General features: G+C 48.4%; 2 protein-coding genes across 2 annotated transcripts in view; both read right to left on the minus strand.

Moving 5' to 3' along the window:
• Positions 1–21070, minus strand: part of LOC121557164 — a 71686-nt gene that overhangs the window by 16923 nt on the left and 33693 nt on the right. The window contains exons 5-10 of the mRNA XM_045214389.1: positions 20223–20432; positions 19754–20050; positions 19522–19705; positions 19382–19464; positions 18851–19107; positions 17761–17996 (exon numbers count right to left, since the gene is read on the minus strand). Coding sequence (XP_045070324.1) covers positions 17761–17996; positions 18851–19107; positions 19382–19464; positions 19522–19705; positions 19754–20050; positions 20223–20432 — 1267 coding nt within the window. The remainder of the gene's footprint in view (positions 1–17760; positions 17997–18850; positions 19108–19381; positions 19465–19521; positions 19706–19753; positions 20051–20222; positions 20433–21070) is intronic.
• On the minus strand, positions 17151–18025 carry LOC121558517. The gene is made up of 2 exons (XM_041871883.2): positions 17761–18025; positions 17151–17443 (listed from the first exon to the last, which is right to left on the minus strand). Exons 1-2 carry the CDS (start codon positions 18021–18023, stop codon positions 17398–17400), a joined length of 309 nt encoding a protein of 102 aa, XP_041727817.2. The 5' UTR covers positions 18024–18025; the 3' UTR covers positions 17151–17397.

The following is a 21070-nucleotide window of genomic DNA, read 5'->3' on the forward strand; positions in this document are numbered from 1 at the left end:
AGTGGCACTGTCGCTGTAGTCCTCCGCTCTCTCGGACGGCGGCTCCACCCAGCTCCATCAGCTCAGGATCCAAGTCGTCCGGGGTGGAAACGGGCAGACCCCTCCCAGGACGTCCTCTGGCTGCCAGCAGGTTGTCCAAATGGATGGCCATGTCCACCAGTTGCTTCCGCAGATGGCACCGGAAATGGTCGATTAGGGCCCGCTCGTTCCACCCGGACCCCGCTGCAAGCGTCCGAAACTCCAACGCGAAGCCCTGCGCGGTCCTCGTCCCCTGCCTCAGGTGGACCAGCCGCTCGCCCGCCTCTCGACCTTCGGGCGGGTGATCGAAGACCGCCTGAAAGAGGCGAGCGAACTCCCCGTAGTTCTCCAACGCGGCTCCTCCTTTGTTCCAAACCGCGTTGGCCCACTCCAAGGCTTTCCCCGAGAGGCAGGAAACAAGGACGGACACCTTCTCCCGCTCCGATGGGGCCGGCCTGATGCTGGAGAAGTAGAACTGCAGTTGGAGGAGGAATCCTTGGCAGAGTGCCACCGTCCCAACGAACGCCCGTGGTTGGGATATCTGGATCCCTCCGGGTGCTGGGGTGTAGGTGGCTGGATCCTGTTGGCCAGCTGGTCTCGACAGATCGGGTTCTCTCCTCTCCAGGCATTGGACGAACTGAAGAACCCGATCGATCGCTTCCCCCAAGCTGGCCAGCATCGTGGAATGCTCCTGGACCCGTGTCACGACTCCAGGCATGCGCTCCTCTCCCGCTGACTCCATAACGGGTGGGTGATTCTGTAATGAGTGTGATAGAAGGAGTCAGACGCAGGAGGGTAAATCACCGAATACAGAGTTTATTCCATCGTACACAATTGCGCTAGATAGCGACACACGAAAACAGGCACAGGGGAAACTATCTACCCTGGCAATACACGGTACGGGATACTCCAACAATATACAGGCACAGGGGAAATATCTACCCTGGCAATAACAACACGCGAGTAGCTCCACCGAGCTACACTACTCGCACATTAAACAATCACCCACAAGGACAGGGGTGCAGACGGAACAGTTATACACAGACGAATGAGGGGATAAGAACCAGGTGTGTGTAATTGGCAAGACAAGACAAATGGAATGATGATATATGGAGCGGCAGTGGCTAGTAAGCCGGTGACGACGAACGCCGAAACCTGCTCGAACAAGGAGGGGAGGCAGCCTCGAAAAAAGTTGTTGCTCACCTGACAACATAATAACCACCGGAAAACTTATTACAGTGAACAAAAATATAAATGTCCCATGTTTCATGAGCTGAAATAAAAGATCCAAGAAATTTACCATATGCACAAAAAGCTTATTTTGCTGAAATGTTGTGCCCAAATTTCTTTACGCATCTGGTGAACAGGTCAGGGTTCCATAGCCACAGGCAGAACAGCAGAAAACAACACAGGCCCTGATAGAACAGCTAAAACACAGGCCCTGATATCACAGCTAAAACACAGGCCCTGATATCACAGCTAAAACACAGGCCCTGATGTAACAGCACCTTTGGCAGCGATTACAGCCTTGAGTCTTCTTGGGAATGACGCTACAAGCTTGGCACACCTGTATTTGGGGAGTTTCTCCCATTCTTCTCTGCAGATCCTCTCAAGCTTTGTCAGGTTGGATGGGGAGTGTTGCTGCATAGCTATTTTCAGGTCTCTCCAGAGATGTTCGATCGGCTTCAAGTCCGGGCTCTGGCTGGGCCACTCAAGGACATTCAGAGACTTGTCCCGAAGCCACTCCTGCGTTGTAATGGCTGTGTGCTTAGGGTCGTTGTCCTGTTGGAAGGTGAACCTTCGCCCCAGTCTGAGGTCCTGAGCGCTCTGGAGCGGGTTTTCATCAAGGATCTCTCTGTACTTTGCGCCGTTCATCTTTCCCTCAATCCTGCCTAGTCTCCCTGTCCCTGCCGCTGACAAACATGCCCACAGCATGATGCTGCCACCACCATGCTTCACCGTAGGGATGGTGCCAGGTTTCCTCCAGACGTGACGCTTGGCATTCAGGCCAAAGAGTTCAATCTTGGTTTCATCAGACCAGATAATCATATTTGTCTTGATCTGAGAGTCTTTCGGTGCCTTTTGGCAAACTCCAAGCGGGCTGTCATGTGCCTTTTACTGAGGAGTGGCTTCCGTCTGGCCACTCTACCATAAAGGCCTGATTGGTGGAGTGCTGCAGAGATGGTTGTCCTTCTGGAAGGTTCTCCCATCTCCACAGAGGAACTCTGGAGGTCTGTCAGAATGACCATCCGGTTCTTGGTAATCCATTTTAGAATAAGGCTGTAACGAAACAAAATGTGGAAAAAGTCAAGGTCTGAATACTTTCCGAATGCACTGTAACAGCTAAATCACAGTCCCTGATATAAGAGCTAAAACACAGCTCAAAACAAAACGAAATGTTAAAGGATACGTTAAGACATACCCTCAAGAAAAATTATTCAAGTGCACACTTCGGGAAGGTTGAAGAATCAGGACGCAGTCAGAAAGGGCTGGGGCCAGGGACAAGGGGCAGAGAGGAAGAGGTGAAGCTGAAATCTTTGCCAGGGGCCAGAGAACCGGGCGAAGGATTTACTTTTTCCACAAAACTCTTTCATCAATGGGGAGAGGGAGGGGAAGGGGTCATTGCAGGTCAGACCCTACAATGACCCCCTTTAGTGTCTACAACATGGTTGTCGTAAAGGTGGTTGCCTGGCAAACTACCCCCTCAAGGTTCTAATGATGATATCATCTCCATTATCTGACATCAACGATGACATGTTTCACAGCTCAGGCCGAGGGAGAGAAGGGGGAAGGAAATCAGAAGACACTTCATACTGTATGTCCAGTGTTCGGTTTGTGTTGTGTGTCAGAGGTCTACAAAAGGGGTGACACCCCCAACAACCCCATTCTATCCAAGCCTCCTGTTCCCTTTTAAAGTAGGTACACGGTCCCTCCTCATCTTCCACAATCTTAATATTCATTATTGTGTTCGTCGTCCTCCTCTTCCTCCCTCTGTAAGGGTGGTCAGAGTTGTCAGGGTGGTCAAACAACAACACAATTAGACCCAACCAAATCATGAGAAAACAAAAAGAGAATTACTTGACACATTGGAAAGAACAAACAAACAAAAACAGAGCAAACTAGAATGCTATTTTGCCCTAAACAGAGAGTACACTGTGGCAGAATACCTGACCACTGTGACTGACCCAAATTTAAGGAAAGCTTTGACTATGTACAGACTCAGTGAGCATAGCCTTGCTATTGACAAAGGCAGCCGTAGGCAGACCTGGCTCTCAAGAGAAGACAGGCTATGTGCACACTGCCCACAAAATGAGGTGGAAACGGAGCTGCACTTCCTAACCTCCTGCCAAATGTATGACCATATTAGAGACACATATTTCCCTCAGATTACAGCGATCCACAAAGAATTCGAAAACAAACCCAATTTTGATAAACTCCATTATCTACTGGGTGAAAAACCACAGTGTGCCATCACAGCTGCAAGATTTGTGACCTGTTGCCACAAGAAAAGGGCAACCAGTGAAGAACAAACACCATTGTAAATAAAACCCATATTTATGTTTATTTATTTTTCCCATTTGTACTTTAACTATTTGCACATTGTTACAACACTGTATATATACTGTGACGTCACGAGAGGCTACACAGCTTTCAGCGGGATTGTGTAGTCCACGTTGCAGCTAGTGGCCAACCCAGCAAAAGTCCTTCCAAATGTCTCTCACGTATTTCCACAGGTGCATATATCCAAAGGTGAGTATTTCCCAAAGGTAAGTATCTCCAAATCCTTATATTCCTCATGGAAGTGGACGTGCAGCACTCTTGTCCTCCAGAGAGCCCAGGTTGGAGACTGTGTCTCTTCCCTTCCCAAACCTTCAGCTCATCAGCTCCTCATTTGTTTCAGCTGCGTGGGAAGATTGGCCATAGAGGGGTGGAGTTCCCGACCATACCAGCAGATGGAGCCATAGCTGTCTGGGTTTGCAGCCACCTCAGGGGATGTAACGTCCCTCCAGGACACAGCCTCTCGTGACATCACACATCCCCCTCCTCGGGACCGACGTCCTCGTCGGGGTAAAGGCAGCGAAGAAGGCATCACGCCGGGAGAGGGCGTCCGCATTGCCGTGGTGCTTGCCAGACTGCTCTCTCTTCAACTCCTCCAACTCTAGGACCAGGGACTCAGCCTCCTGTTGTCTCTCCTTGAGTTTCTTACTGAACGCATCAGCCTTGGTTTTAGCAGAGTTTAGCTTCTGTTGAGCAGCTTTCAGTTCCTTCTCTCTCTCTGCCTCCGCATTCTTCATCTTGTTCTCCAACACCTTGTACTTCTCCTCTGCCTTCTTCTGGACCTCCTTACTACTGCGCAGGGTCTCCTCACACTCCTCGATGGTCCTGCGCAGCCTCTCCAGCTCCTCCTGTTGCTTAGGGAAGGAGCTCTGTTGGAGTTTAGCCTGGAGGATATCTAACTCTTCTGTCTTCATGTCTAACTGTTGCTTTAACAAACGATACCTCTCAGCGGTCCCCTTCAGACCAGACAGTTCTTTGTCCAGATTCTGTAGCTCCGTCTCTGTGTCGGTCTGGGCACCTGCCATCCCTATCAGAGCCCGGGCGGGAGTGAGTAACTCGGAGGATTGCACCGGAGCCTTCCCAGGATGAGTCTTGCCTCTCCGTTTCCGAGGTACTCGGGTTATCCTCTCCTGAGACTCTCTCCAGAGTGGGTAAAAGGCTGGGCAGTCTCGTCCAATTAGGACAGGGACGGGGAGGGAATCAACCACCCCGCCGTCGTGTGTATGGTTCCCCGTGTGCTGGTCATTGTAAGTTCAGTAATGGGGTATTCTCTGGTGTCCCCATGGACACAGGAAACTGGGAGGACTTTCCCCGGGGTCAGACACGTTGGGCCCACCAAATCCTTACGCACCAGGGTGGCCCGGCTACCAGAATCCAGTAAGGCCTCCACATCATGGTGATTCACAGTTACCGGGCAGGTGGGGGTCGATCTGGGCCGCCATCTACGACTCCCAAGAGCGAGGCAAAACGGTGTGTGGGTGCTGAGCTGGAGGACTCCGCAGTGGGCATAGGTTCCTCGGCTGGTTTCCCACACTGCCAGGAGATATGTCCCATCTCCCCACACCGGTAACACTGTCGAGTTTCCCCCTCCTGGTGTACTCTTCTTGGACCCGCCTGGTTTATGGCTCCCCCTGGAGCCGGGATAAGTCCTGACGTGGCTGGGTTCGAGACCTTGGGGTCCTTTGGACGGGTTCTTCCCATTTGTGGTGGGGCCGCACTCCTGGGGTCTTTTCGGGAAGCATTCAGCATCTCCGCTGTGGCCTGGTACTTTTCCACAGCTTCCACGGTCAGATCAGCCGTGGTCAAGGCCTGTTGACTGATGAACCGTTTTGCCTCATAAGGCAGGGCGCGTAGGTAACGATCCACCACAACGGCCTCCACCACCGCCGCTGCTGTATTCCTCTGCGGATCCAGCCATTTCCCTTGCGATTCGGACAAGTTCATGCATCTGCGCCCGAGGAGGTTGGTCTGGTTGGAAGGTCCAGCTGTGAAAGCGCTGGGCCATACCAAACTTTGTGAGTCCATATCTGCTGAGGATCTCAGACTTCAGGGCATCATAGTCAGTAACCTGGTCAGGGCCCAGGTCCCGGACAGCATTCAGCGATTCCCCGGTTAGAAAGGGGGCTAACAGACCAACCCACTGTTGCTTGGGCCAGGCTTCCCTAGTGGCCGTGGCCTCAAATGCATGCAGGTATGCCTCAATGTCATCGGTAGCTCCCATCTTAGATATAAAGTCACTTGCCTTTATTGGGCGGGTATTTTGGACCACCCTCTGTCTCTGCAACTGCAACTCCTCTGCCTTCAGAAGGTTGGCTTTCTTTTGCTCCTCCAAGAGAGCCACGTTTGCTTGCATCTGGGCTTGCTGGCCAGCAACAAGGGCTTTCAATATGTCCTCCATTTCAGTCGGCGGGGAGCCTACGGCCAACTTGGAAAACTGGGTGATCAAACCTTCGGTATCCTCCTCTGACATGCACTATTAACGCTTGAGCGTGCCCGTATTCTCCACCATCTGTGACGTCACGAGAGGCTACACAGCTTTCAGCGGGATTGTGTAGTCCACGTTGCAGCTAGTGGCCAACCCAGCAAAAGTCCTTCCAAATGTCTCTCACGTATTTCCACAGGTGCATATATCCAAAGGTGAGTATTTCCCAAAGGTAAGTATCTCCAAATCCTTATATTCCTCATGGAAGTGGACGTGCAGCACTCTTGTCCTCCAGAGAGCCCAGGTTGGAGACTGTGTCTCTTCCCTTCCCAAACCTTCAGCTCATCAGCTCCTCATTTGTTTCAGCTGCGTGGGAAGATTGGCCATAGAGGGGTGGAGTTCCCGACCATACCAGCAGATGGAGCCATAGCTGTCTGGGTTTGCAGCCACCTCAGGGGGATGTAACGTCCCTCCAGGACACAGCCTCTCGTGACATCACAATACATAATATGACATTTGAAATGTCTTTATTCTTTTGGAACTTCTGAGTGTAATGTTTACTGTTAATATTTATTGTTTATTTCACTTTTGTTTAATATCTACTTCACTTGCTTTAGCAATGTTAACACACATTTCCCATGCCAATAAAGCCCCTTAAATTGAATTGAAATTGAGAGAGAGAGAGAGAGAGAGAGAGAGAGAGAGAGAGAGAGAGAGAGAGAGAGAGAGAGAGAGAGAGAGAGAGAGAGAGAGAAACTTGAAAGTGAAAGTGCTCAATGGTGCTGCCCATGCTAAAACTTGCTTTTGGGCACTAGAGTCCTCTATCTATCTCTATGGAGGACACATGACAACACCTGCAACCGCATGCCAGTGCCCCCGCCTGCACAATCTGGCATTTGTCTGTCATTTTTTCTGTGTCAAAAGTTATGATATGAGTTGATTGGTAAAACTTCAGAATAACTCATAATTAACCAATTATAAATGCTTATATATGATTATAAATGATAGTTGATGTTTTGACAGAGACAGATGTCCTTACCATGTGGAGGCATATTGGGAGGCTGAGGAGGTGTTGAGGCCTCTAAAAAAATGTTGTTGTTGTGTCATTTAGCAGACGCTCTTATCCAGAGCGACTTACAGGAGCAATTAGGGTTAAGTGCCTTGCTCAAGGGCACACCGACAGATTTTTCACCTAGTTGGCTCAGGGATTAGAACCAGCGACCTTTCGGTTACTGGCACAACGCTCTTAACCACTAAGCTACCTGCCGCCCACAGGGTTGGTCCTATGGGGAGAGGGAGGGGTTCTCTGCATACAGCGGTCTGGGTACCAGATCACCAGCCTGGTGCTCTCCAGCTCCACCCCCTGGACAGGAGGACAAACAGCAGGCAGAGTCCAAATACATACAATGGAACTAATAGCATAGTCCTAAAAGGTTGTGCAGCCTGTCTAAACTATGTCCCCTGTGGTGGGGTCTGGTAGTGCAGCCTGTCTATACTATGTCCCCTGTGGTGGGGTCTGGTAGTGCAGCCTGTCTATACTATGTCCCCTGTGGTGGTGTCTGGTAGTGCAGCCTGTCTATACTATGTCCCCTGTGGTTGGGTCTGGTAGTGCAGCCTGTCTATACTATGTCCCCTGTGGTGGGGTCTGGTAGTGCAGCCTGTCTATACTATCCACCCTGTGGTGGGGTCTGGTAGTGCAGCCTGTCTATACTATCCACCCTGTGGTGGGGTCTGGTAGTGCAGCCTGTCTATACTATGTCCCCTGTGGTGGGGTCTGGTAGTGCAGCCTGTCTATACTATGTCCCCTGTGGTGGGGTATTGTAGTGCACCCTGTCTATACTATGTCCCCTGTGGTGGGGTCTGGTAGTGCAGCCTGTCTATACTATGTTCCCTGTGGTGGGGTCTGGTAGTGCAGCCTGTCTATACCATGTCCCCTGTGGTGGGGTATTGTAGTGCACCCTGTCACTACAGACCCTGGTTCGATTCCAGGCTTCATCACAATCTGGCCATAATGGTGAGTCCCATGGGGTGGCGCGCAATTTGCCCAGTGTCGGCATTGGTAGGCCGTCATTGTAAATAAGAATGTGTTCTTAACTGAATTGCCTAATTAAATACAAAATTCACAGGGTCTGAGCTCTCCACCTGAAATGAAACAACTCAGTTAACAGTGCGTGTGATTTCTGATGAATTATTATTGATCTATGATAGTTTATCTCCTGACAGTAATGGCTACGTGGTTCAATAGAGCCATCATGTGTCCAATAGGCAGAAATACAAGAAACAACATCGAAGTGGAAATAGTCATGAATCAATGTATTAATAGTTAATCAAATAATCAATGTCTATATTGTCAAATTTTTGTTTTATTTACAACATTATGTTTATCCTGTATTGACACTGAACATCACTGTAAAAACTGCAAATGTAAAAATATTTGATGTATCTAAATAATTAATAATATATATTTTTTAATAATAAAAAAAGCAATATCATGACACTGAACAATATGGTATTACATAATATAAAATGCGGAACAATGTCTGACAACAATACAAAGTAAATCATCATTAAACACATCAGGAGCAACTTGGCCCAAGAGCTACAAGTATTAAAAAGCTGTTACCAGTATTATTCATGTTAGTCGCTGAAAAGTATCATCCTGCATCCTTTGACTCTCTATATCCCCTATCCTACCGGCCGGCTCGGTCCTCCCCTCCAGCTCCGTGGCTTGACGACTCATTGCGAGATCACAGAACAGGGCTCAGGGCAGCCGAGCGGAAACTGAGGAAAACTAGACTCCCTGCGGACCTGGCATCTTTTCACTCCCTCCTCTCTACATTTTCTTCATCTGTTTCTGCTGCTAAAGCCACTTTCTACCACTCTAAATTCCAAGCATCTGCCTCTAACCCTAGGAAGCTCTTTGCCACCTTCTCCTCCCTGCTGAATCCTCCTCCCCCTCCCCCCCCCCCTCTCCCTCTCTGTGGATAACTTCGCCAACCATTTTGAAAGAAGGTTGACGACATCCGATCCTCGTTTGTTAAGTCAAATGACACTGCTGGTCCTGCTCACACAGCCCTACCCTATGCTTTGACTTCTTTCTCTCCTCTCTCTCCAGATGAAATCTTGCGACTTGTGACGGCCATTACGGCCGCCCAACAACCTGCCCGCTTGACCCTATCCCCTCCTCTCTTCTCCAGACCATCTCCGGTGACCTTCTCCCTTACCTCACCTCGCTCATCAACTCATCCTTGACCGCTGGCTATGTCCCTTCCGTCTTCAAGAGAGCGAGAGTTGCACCCCTTCTCAAAAAACCAACACTCGATCCCTCTGATGTCAACAACTACAGACCAGTATCCCTTCTTTCTTTTCTCTCCAAAACTGTTGAGCATGCCATCTCTCTCAGAATGACCTATTGATCCATACCAGTCAGGTTTCAAGACTGGTCATTCAACTGAGACTGCTCTTCTCTGTGTCACGGAGGCTCTCCGCACTGCTAAAGCTAACTCTCTCTCCTCTGCTCTTGTCCTTCTAGACCTGTCTTATGCCTTTGAAACTGTGAACCATCAGATCCTCCTCTCCACCCTCTCCGAGTTGGGCATCTCCGGCGCGGCTCACTCTTGGATTGTCTCCTACCTGACCGGTCGCTCCTACCAAGTGGTGTGGCGAGAATCTGTCTCCGCACCACGTGCTCTCACCACTGGTGTCCCCCAGGGCTCAGTTCTAGGCCCTCTCCTATTCTCGCTATACACCAAGTCACTTGGCTCTGTCATATCCTCACATGGCCTCTCCTATCATTGCTACGCAGACGATACACAACTAATCTTCTCCTTTCCCCCTTCTGATAGCCAGGTGGCGAATCGCATCTCTGCATGTCTGGCAGACATATCAGTGTGGATGACGGATCACCACCTCAAGCTGAACCTCGGCAAGACGGAGCTGCTCTTCCTCCCGGGGAAGGACTGCCCGTTCCATGATCTCGCCATCACGGTTGACAACTCCGTTGTGTCCTCCTCCCAGAGTGCGAAGAGCCTTGGCGTGACCCTGGACAACACCCTGTCGTTCTCCGCTAACATCAAGGCGGTTACCCGATCCTGTAGGTTCATGCTCTACAACATTCGGAGAGTACGACCCTGCCTTACACAGGAAGTGGCACAGGTCCTAAATCAGGCACTTGTCATCTCCCGTCTGGATTACTGCAACTCGCTGTTGGCTGGGCTCCCTGCCTGTGCCATTAAACCCCTACAACTCATCCAGAATGCCGCAGCCCGTCTGGTGTTCAACCTTCCCAAATTCTCTCACGTCACCCCGCTCCTCCGCACACTCCACTGGCTTCCAGTTGAAGCTTGCATCTGCTACAAGACCATGGTGCTTGCCTACGGAGCTGTGAGGGGAACGGCACCTCCGTACCTTCAGGCTCTGATCAGTCCCTACACCCAAACGAGGGCATTGCGTTCATCCACATCTGGCCTGCTGGCCCCACTACCTCTGCGGAAGCACAGTTCCCGCTCAGCCCAGTCAAAACTGTTCGCTGCTCTGGCACCCCAATGGTGGAACAAGCTCCCTCACGACGCCAGGACAGCGGAGTCACTCACCACCTTCCGGAGACACTTGAAACCCCACCTCTTTAAGGAATACCTGGGATAGGATAAAGTAATCCTTCTATCCCCCCTTACCCCACCCCCCCAAAAAATAAAAATAAAAATAAAAACATATTGTAAAGTGGTTATCCAATTTCACAACTCTTAGTACAAAACTCAAAACAGATAATCAAAAAGGTGTTTTTTCACAACTTTAAGCTCATTTTCAAATGACTGAGTAAAACACAAATCACACAGTAACTTTTTCACCAAACATAATCAGTATTTCATCTAGAAATACCTTTCATATAAAGTCATTGCCCTTCACAATGCAATGCTCACAATACTTTTCATATGATTCTCTTCTCATTTGTTGAAATACATTTGACCATCACTTAATCCAGCTGTGCTTAATGGTTAATCACTTAACCGTTTGGTAAACCTATAGATTTTTAACTGGTTTGTCTACTATATTATGGATTTTGAGAACTACAGAAATAAAATGTGTGTTTGTAAAGTATAAACATCTAAATTACATGTATGATACATGATAATCATACATAATGACAACTCGTTATTGCTAACTGATATCACATAGTGGTAACCACAATTGGTCACCATATAAAAGGGGGTGTGTGAACACTTGCAATTTCTTTCAACATGGAGCAGGATAGACAGCAAGGGAGAGGAATAAATCAAAGAGCTCGTGGACAACGGACCCATCATAGAGGTCAAAGAGGTGGACATGGGCCCCATCAGAGGTCAAAGAGGTGGACATCAGAGAGAGGGAGGCAGATGGCAGGGAACTGTCGTGTCTAATGAAGTCCGGGCCAAGAGGCCTTGCCATGGCAGAGGCTGCCAGATTAATTCATCCCAATCTGAAAAAGATCAGCTGTCAATTAGATTATGAAAACATTTCACCAAGAAAACCGGTTAATCTGCAGGATATGCACTATGCTTTACCATTACATTTAAAGTAAATTACACATTGTAATGCATGTGGTGACCGTGGTAGTGTGCTGACCTACCAGCAGGAGTGGGCAGTTGTGGAAATGGTGAGGGCCAGGAATGACATATGGCTGTCTGAAATAAAGCAGGCCATTGAGGAGAATGATGACACCTTTGCCAATGTGCATCCATCAGCCTACTAAGAATCACCTGCCTTTTGAAGAGGCAGCAGGTATCTATGGAACACATTTACCTGGTGCCTTTTGAGAGGAACAACCACCAGATAAAACAGCTGTATGAGTATTGTCACGATCGTCTGAAGGAGGAGACCAATGCGCAGCGTTGCGAGTGAACATGATGACTTTAATAATCAAAGCACGTAACTACAAAACAAAATGACGAAACGTGAAGTCCAACAGTACATAGACTAAACAGGAACACGGAAACAATAACCCACAAAACAAAGGAGAAAACACACAGAATATATATGGCTCCCAATCAGAGATAACGAGCCGACAGCTGACACTCGTTACCTCCGATTGGGAGTCATAGACCAATCACCATAGACACAAACAAAATGAAACTCACCCATCCCCAACACCACCAAATGAAATACACCCAAACAAATGAAAGTGAACAACCCTGGCTCAAATATCAAAGTCCATGGAGCCAGAGTGTCACAGTACCCCCCCCTAAAGGTGCGAACTCCGGGCGCACCAACATCAGGACTAGGGGAGGGTCTGGGTGGGCGTCTGTCCACGGTGGCGGCTCTGGCCCCGGTCGTGATCCCCACCCCACCACAGTCACAACCTGCTTCGGTAGCCTCCTCCCAATGACCACCCTCCAACTAACCCCACCTGGACTAAGGGGCAACACCGGACTAAGGGGCAGCATCGGCCTAAGGGGCAGCACCGGGATAAGGGGCAGCACCGGGATAAGGGGCAGCACCGGGCTAAGGGGCAGCACCGGGCTAAGGGGCAGCACCGGGCTAAGGGGCAGCACCGGACTAAGGGGCAGCACCGGCCTCAGGGGCAGCACCGGACTAAGGGGCAGCACCGGGCTAAGGGGCAGCACCGGGCTAAGGAGCAGCACCGGGCTAAGGGGCAGTACCGGACTAAGGGGCAGTACCGGACTAAGGGGCAGTACCGGACTAAGGGGCAGTACCAGGCTGAATGGCGGATACTGGCTGGACGGCTCTGGTGGCTCCCGGCTGGTCGGCTCTGGCGGATCCCGGCTGGACGGTTCTGGCGGATCCCGGCTGGACGGCTCTGGCGGATCCCGGCTGGACGGCTCTGGCGGATCCCGGCTGGACGGCTCTGGCGGATCCCGGCTGGACGGCTCTGGCGGATCCCGGCTGGACGGCTCTGGCGGGTCCCGGCTGGACGGCACTGGCGGGTCCCGGCTGGACGGCTCTGGCGGGTCCCGGCTGGACGACTCTGGCGGATCCCGGCTGGACGGCTCTGGCGGATCCCGGCTGGACGGCTCTGGCGGATCCCGGCTGGACGGCTCTGGCGGATCCCGGCTGGACGGCTCTGGCGGATCCCGGCTGGACGGCTCTGGCGGATCCCGGCTGGCTGGCTCTGGCGGATCCCGGCTGGACGGCTCTGGCGGATCCCGGCTGGACGGCTCTGGCGGATCCCGGCTGGACGGCTCTGGCGGGTCCCGGCTGGACGGCTCTGGCGGGTCCCGGCTGGACGGCTCTGGCGGATCCCCGGCTGGACGGCTCTGGCGGATCCCGGCTGGACGGCTCTGGCGGATCCCGGCTGGACGGCTCTGGCGGATCCTGGCTGGACGGCTCTGGCGGATCCTGGCTGGCTGGCTCTGGCGGATCCTGGCTGGACGGCTCTGGCGGATCCTGGCTGGACGGCTCATGGCTGGCTAACGGATCTGGCTGCTCATGGCTGGCTGACGGATCTGGCTGCTCATGGCTGGCTGACGGATCTGGCTGCTCATGGCTGACTGACGGATCTGGCTGCTCATGGCTAGCTGACGGATCTGGCTGCTCATGGCTGGCTGACGGATCTGGCTGCTCATGGCTGGCTGACGGGTCTGGCTGCTCATGGCTGGCTGACGGATCTGGCTGCTCATGGCTGGCTGACGGATCTGGCTGCTCATGGCTGGCTGACGGATCTGGCTGCTCATGGCTGGCTGACGGGTCTGGCTGCTCATGGCTGGCTGACGGATCTGGCTGCTCATGGCTGGCTGACGGATCTGGCTGCTCATGGCTGGCTGACGGATCTGGCTGCTCATGGCTGGTTGACGGATCTGGCTGCTCATGGCTGGCTGACGGATCTGGCTGCTCATGGCTAGCTGACGGATCTGGCTGCTCATGGCTGGCTGACGGATCTGGCTGCTCATGGCTGGCTGACGGGTCTGGCTGCTCATGGCTGGCTGACGGATCTGGCTGCTCATGGCTGGCTGACGGATCTGGCTGCTCATGGCTGGCTGATGGTGCTGGCTGGGCGGCTAGCGGTGGAGGCGGACCCCAGCCTCAGATTGCAGTCATCACCTCCAGCAGGGCGGCTCCCATCCGCATGAGCCGCTCCTGCCCGTCACGAACCCGAGCCTCCAGTCCAGCATAGGCTGCGTCGGCTCCTGCTGATTCCATAGCAGGTGTATGATTCTGTCTGGCGGAAGGCTCTAGCGGCTCCGGTCTGGCGGACGGCTCTGAAGGAACAGGCCGGGCTGGGCTGGTGACGCACCCCGTAGGATACGTGCTTGGAGCAGGAACAGGCCGGTCCGTACCGGGAACACACACCACTGGCCTTAACTGGGGATCAGGAACGGGCCGGACCGGACTGGTAACACACTTCAGTCTCTCATGCCGTGCCACAACAACTTCCCTCCCTCTACTCGCCAATGGCTCCCGTAATCCGATAGCCTTCTCTCCAGCTCTCCCTGTGGCAGCCTCCTGCTGCCCAGGCGCCTAAGCCATGTGCCCCCAAAAAAAAATTTTTGGGGGAGTAACCACGGGCTTCCAGCCTCGACTCCGCGCTTCCTCTTCATACCACCTCCTCTCGGCTGCAGCTGCCTCCAGCTCTTCACGAGGGCGGTGATATTCCTCCTCATACCACCTCCTCTCGGCTGCAGCTGCCTCCAGCTCTTCACGAGGGCGGTGATATTCCTCCGGTTGTGCCCAAGGACCCTTTCCAGCCCGTATCTCCTCCCATGTCCATGAATCTTTAGGGAGGCGTCCATACATCCTGTGTAGGTAGGTCCTGTTGCCGCTTGTTACGCCGCTTGGTCCTCTTGTGGTGGGTTATTCTGTCACGATCGTCTGAAGGAGGAGACCAATGCGCAGCGTTGCGAGTGAACATGATGACTTTAATAATCAAAGCACGTAACTACAAAACAAAATGACGAAACGTGAAGTCCAACAGTACATAGACTAAACAGGAACACGGAAACAATAACCCACAAAACAAAGGAGAAAACACACAGAATATATATGGCTCCCAATCAGAGATAACGAGCCGACAGCTGACACTCGTTACCTCCGATTGGGAGTCATAGACCAATCACCATAGACACAAACAAAATGAAACTCACCCATCCCCAACACCACCAAATGAAATACACCCAAACAAATGAAAGTGAACAACCCTGGCTCAAATATCAAAGTCCATGGAGCCAGAGTGTCACAAGTATGTTCAGGTACAGCACTATATACTGTATCACTGTTACTATGTGACGCACATGCTACTTCACAATACATTACTGGAACTATACTATAAAAGCACTAAAGATGGTGTGGTAGGACGTAGGCCATGACTTGGATCCTACAACGCTGCACACCTCATTGTGTTTCTCAGTGAAATTGAGCAGGCCTCTCAAGGTGAAGGGGTCCCCTATGTCATTGTATGGGACGATGTCAGGTTCCACCATGCAGAGGTGGTTCAGGTATGGTTTCGGGCCCATCCCCGATTCGTGACCCTATACCTGCCCCCATACTCTCCTTTCCTCATCCCTATTGGGGAATTTTTCAGCATGAAGGTGTATGATGTCCTGCAATGCATGAACAATGAGGACATTCACTATGATGTGGATGAGAATTTATAGCCAAATGCTCAAGACAGGCTTGATGCAAATTAATGCGTGCTAAAGGTTGTTTAATTTTCATTCATTTTATTTGTTTCATTTTTGCATGAATTATGTGTAGAGTATGTCTTCATTGATCACCTTTGATTGCACATTGGATAGATATTAAAAAATTATAGATCTTCTGTCAATTTTGTTGGGTAATGTAAGTGTATTGCCTAATGTGAAAACGGTGTAATTTACAGTACAGTAGCATATTACTTTCAGCACTTCTAAGGGCGATTTGAAACACATATCTTGCATTGTTTGCTATTGGATTAACTGGTAGTTAAAATGACTAAATTGAAAATATAGTATGTTGTGTTTTGGTGATTAAACCAATGTTCTCATTACATTTCAGAATGAACTTATATTTTGAATTAATGGATGTGTGGTGATAGATGTTTACAATCAAAATTAATGTACAATGACAGGTTTTGAATGAAAGACTGGCTGCGTTATAAGTGTGACCAGTTTGGAGTTTTGTACTAAGAGTCGTGAAAATGTACCACGTATGGGTGAAAATAAAACCAAAACGATTTTAAAAAACGAGAACCTTTTGCATGTAGTGTTGATAAAACACGTTTGTGTGCGTGAATGTTTGTGTGTGTCTGTGTGTGTGCATGTTCATGTGTATGACTGTCTGTGTGTGTGTGTGTGTGTGTGTGTGTGTGTGTGTAGGCATTTGGATTTGATGTTTAACAAACATATAGATGAGCTGGTTAAGAAAATAAGATTTAAAGTTGGCTTTTTTTACGGAAACAGGTCGTGCCTTTCTCTAAGCACTAGGAAGCAGATTATTCAGTCAACCTTTTTATCTGTTCTTGATTATGGTGATATTATTTATCAAAGTGCAGCTGCTACTACTCTTAACCCTTTGGATGCCATCTATCATAGTGCCCTTTGTTTAATAACAGGAGACAGATTTGATACTCATCAACGCATACTGTATCAAAAGGTTGGCTGGCCTTTGCTAAAGACTCCACTGAAGATAGTGTTATAATAAGGTCAAAACAATGACAATTACGTTTATTCTTAAAAATGTATCAGAAAAAATATCACACTTCACACAGTTTACAAAAAAAAACATTTCATAAAAGCGTTAAGAAATGTTGCATCAAGCAGAACTCTTTCCTGGACATTGAGGCAAAATTGTGCCATAGTTTGTAATAAAAACAATTAAAAATATTTATAAAAAAATCAAGCAAACTTCTACGATGTGTATCATCTAATAGTAGCATATGAAGTAATACAATATAATAGAAACACAATAACTAGGACCTTGAGGTTGCCTACTTCAGAAATACATATATTTTTTAAAGATCTGGTACTCAGAAATATTAATGATTTTACTTAAGAAATATTAAACTTATAAAATGTTCAACTATATTATTATATACTATTATAAACTGGTTAGTTTGGGTCTTGGATGCTGACTGACTGAAACTGCATTTCAGAAGTGAAAACTGTATATCAGACAATATACCACGGGTATGGCGTAAAAAATACTATTTATGTTGGTAACCAGTTTCTAATAGCAATCAGGCCAATATACCACGGCATATCCGCTTTGTGTCAAGAACAGCCCTTAGCCGTAGTATAAACCACCCAGTTTATAATGGCCAATATTCCACACCCCCTCAAGCTTTATGGCACTTATTTTGAATATATGGGTTTTTGTAAAACTTGTTGAGTTCAGGTCTTCTTGGTTCTGGGTTTGTTGTGTTCAGGTCTTCTTGGTTCAGGGTTTGTTGTGTTCAGGTCTTCTTGGTTCTGGGTTTGTTGACTGCCTTGACTCTAGATCACAGAGGGGTCCTCCTCAGCTGATTGTGCTGCTGCAGGTCTGAAGAGAGAGAAACAGAAATGAAACAAAGGATGCGTCCCAAATGTTGGCACCCTATACCCTTTATAGTGCACTGCCTTTGTAGTGCACTAAATAGGGAATATGATGCCATTTGGAACGCAAACTGAGCAGTTCCTCAAAACCATCATTACATCAATACATGTCATAGTAATTTTTTTGAGATGTCCATTGTTGGGTTCGTAGTTTAAGGAAATGACATCACTAGTGGTCACTATGGGTCAACTGTTTTGCTTATTGATGACATCTCCTGCAATAAGCAGCAGCATATTAATTACCTTAATGCAGAATATGCTTACTGGGTGGCAGCAGTGGGGCGGTTGAATTTCACAGCAGCGTACTGGACATCCTCGTCCTGTTTCTGGGGTTGAGGCAGTTGGACGGTGGAGTACAGAGGGACTTCCTGGTTTTTGGAGTGAGAGAAGTGGACGCTGGCGCAGTGAACAACATCCTGGTCTACGTTGGCTGCTGTCTGTGTTGCAGTAGGGGTCATAACCATGCCTGAGATGTTGTCACACACTGGACTAGAGTCTCCCTGATGGAGAAAGAGGACAGACAACATGAGGAGTGGAAATGTTCCACAAAGAATACCCAGACATCACAGTCATCTTCTGATTCCAACAGACTCACCTGTCTATTGTTTGCTGTGTCTCTTGTGTCAGAGGTGGATTTGGAGGCCTTCTTCCTGTTTGTTAATTAATTAATTAATTAATCAATCAATCAATGTTACTAAAGTTAAATAATAAAAAATAAATAATACAATTCACTCACCTAAACCACATGAGTCCAGAGAGACAGAGGATGAGAACCAGAACAACCACTATGATTCCAACAGCTGTAGTCATAATTGAGGTTTGTTTCCCTGTAATATAATATGGATGATGTGAGTACATGGCATGATATAATAAACTAAAAATAAACTGAAATACAGGACATTAATGCAATACTTGTTAAGGGATCTTATAACATTACATTTACATTTTAGTCATTTAGCAGACGCTCTTATCCAGAGCGAGTTAGTGAGTGCATACATTTTTTTTTTCATTTTTTTTTTTCTCATACTGGCCCCCCGTGGGAATCGAACCCACAACCCTGGCGTTGCAAGCGCCATGCTCTACCAACTGAGCTACATCCCTGCCGGCCATTCCCTCCCCTACCCTGGACGACGCTGGGCCAATTGTGCGCCGCCCCTTGAGGTCTCCCGGTCTAGTGGCACAGCTAGCACTGCGATGCAGTGCCTTAGACCACTGCGCCACTCGGGAGATTTAAAAATATAACCCAATGTATAGTTATAAACTAAGGAGTAATAACACAAAGTATAATGATTAAGATTAGATTGAAACATGTAGTTTTGTATTGAAGTATTGAAGATGAAACTTGACCTGCTACAATGATCATCAGAGCTGTAGAGTTCTTAGATGTTATTTTATTCCGGGCCTCACAGTAGTATTCTCCACTGTCCTCAGAGCTGATGTTAGTGATATTGTAACTCTGTCCTGATGCTTTTGGTGAGGTTATGTTCTTCTTGTACCAGGTGTATTTGTCCACAGGTGGGTTGGCATCACTGCTGCAGGTCAGAGTCACTGAACTGCCCTTCACTATTTCACCAGAGGGACTGACTGACACTGAGCTGTCCTTTGGGCCATCTGGCAGACAATATGTATCAACACATTGTTCATACATATTGCTTTACATGAGGAGCATCATGGAACTTACACTTATGATTGAAATAATTGAAATATAAATATAAATATGTGTAACATAGAAATTTTTTTAACAATACAGTGTTTGGTAGTACCACAGTAGTGAGATGAGTACAATCATGGAACTTGGACATAGATTGAAATAATAGATAGATAGAATAGATAAGAGAAGATGTTACTAAAATAATACAACTGGAGATGGATCACACATACTCACATCTGACAGTGAGAGTCTCTTCAGGAGAGCGGAGATCCTCATGGCCTTCTACAGCACAGGAGTATCTGCCTGCATCCTCACTGCTGACTGGGTTTAGGAACAGACTGTTAGATTGGTTGGTTACATGTCCGTTCTTCTACCAGATGTAGGTGGGGTTGGGGTTGTCACTCAGAGTACAGGTGGTGGTGCTACAGGTCAGTGTCACCTTCTGTCCCTCTGTCACAGTGGCAGGAGTCACCTTCACCTGCAGACCTAAATGAAAGGGGATTAAAACACATATCATGAAGTAATAGTTTGCAGTATTGATAAGATGTGACATGCAGTGTTACCTGTGACAGTCAGAGATGTTCCAGGGAAGGTGGAATCCCAGTTTTGTCTGATCTGTTATGACTCTTAACTTATACTCAGCTGAATCCTCCTCTCTCAGGTCTGTGATTCTCAGGGTGGAGTCACTCTGCATATTTCTCAGGTACTCCACACGACCTCCATACCCCGGGCTCAGGATTTGTGGCGCCTCATCAAGTTTTCCTTTTGTATACCAGTTTGTTTCGGAGACTCTATGACCACTGGGATATGTATAAGAGCAGGATATGTCCACAGATGACCCCTTCAAGGTACAGATACTCTGATGGGTGTAAGTCACGTGGAAATAACTGTGACCCCCAACATCTGAAACACAAGTACATTTTTCAAATGGAGTACATATTTTGAACTGTCAACATCCATTCATCGAAATGAAATAGCAGCCCTATTTCATGTCTGTTTCACTGTACATCAACACTGACCAATGATGTATTGGATGATTTTGTAAGACTTTAAAAAGTGTATTAGTCACACTCACACACTGCAGGAGAATTGATGCCTTTTACAGCACAGTAGAAGCTGTCTTCAGTTTTTAAGTAGACTGAGTATGAGGGGGAGGAGTCCTCTTGTACAATCTTACTGTTCCTGTACCAGATGTAGGTGGGGTTGGGGTTGTCAGTCAGAGTACAGGTGGTGCTACAGGTCAGTGTCGTTGACCACCATGTAGTGGTCACCTTCACCTGCAGGTCTGGAGTAGATAACAACATTAAATACCTCAATTACCTGTTGTCTAGTTCAAATGAGGCAGGAGTGGACGTTCTCAAATCATCAATTCAGACATTCCTATTTTACGCATACTTTCATATTATTTATATTATTTAAATACAAATTAAGACAATTTTCCAGAACCAATTAAACAGATCAGCACTATATATAACATCACTGTACCTGTAACAGACAAAGTGACTCCAGGATCCCTTCGGTCTGATCTGTAATAAATCTGAACTTGTACGTAGTGGAGTCACTCTCTCTCAGGTCTGTGATTGTCAGGGTGTGGCCATTCTTCTTATCTCTATGGTACGTCACACGACCTTTGTATACTGGGTCATCACTCAGACTCACATAATTCTCCACAGCAACAATTTTTAGTGAACCAGAAGGTTGTTGTGACTTTATACCAACTGGGATATGTGTAAGAGCAGGACAGTTCCACTGATGACCCCTTCAAGGTACAAATACTGTGGTGTTAGTCACACTCCAGCCATTCTGCCCCAGTACAGCTGAAACCCAGTTAGACATCACAAGGACATTACATTAACTTCAATGTCCTTTGACTCACACTAACACTTTGTTCCCGTAGTAGCTGAGTTGAGACATAGATACTCT

Source organism: Coregonus clupeaformis, unplaced genomic scaffold, assembly GCF_020615455.1.
Source record: "Coregonus clupeaformis isolate EN_2021a unplaced genomic scaffold, ASM2061545v1 scaf0248, whole genome shotgun sequence".
Taxonomy (NCBI): Eukaryota; Metazoa; Chordata; class Actinopteri; order Salmoniformes; family Salmonidae; genus Coregonus; species Coregonus clupeaformis.

Excerpts from the sequence above, each read along its gene's own strand:
- LOC121558517 (XM_041871883.2), bottom strand. The coding sequence starts at position 18,023 with ATGTTGTCTGTCCTCTTTCTCCATCAGGGAGACTCTAGTCCAGTGTGT. Across the intron at positions 17,444-17,760 it reads CGCCCCACTGCTGCCACCCA|ACCTGCAGCAGCACAATCAG; the intron begins GTAAGCATATTC and ends CTCTCTCTTCAG.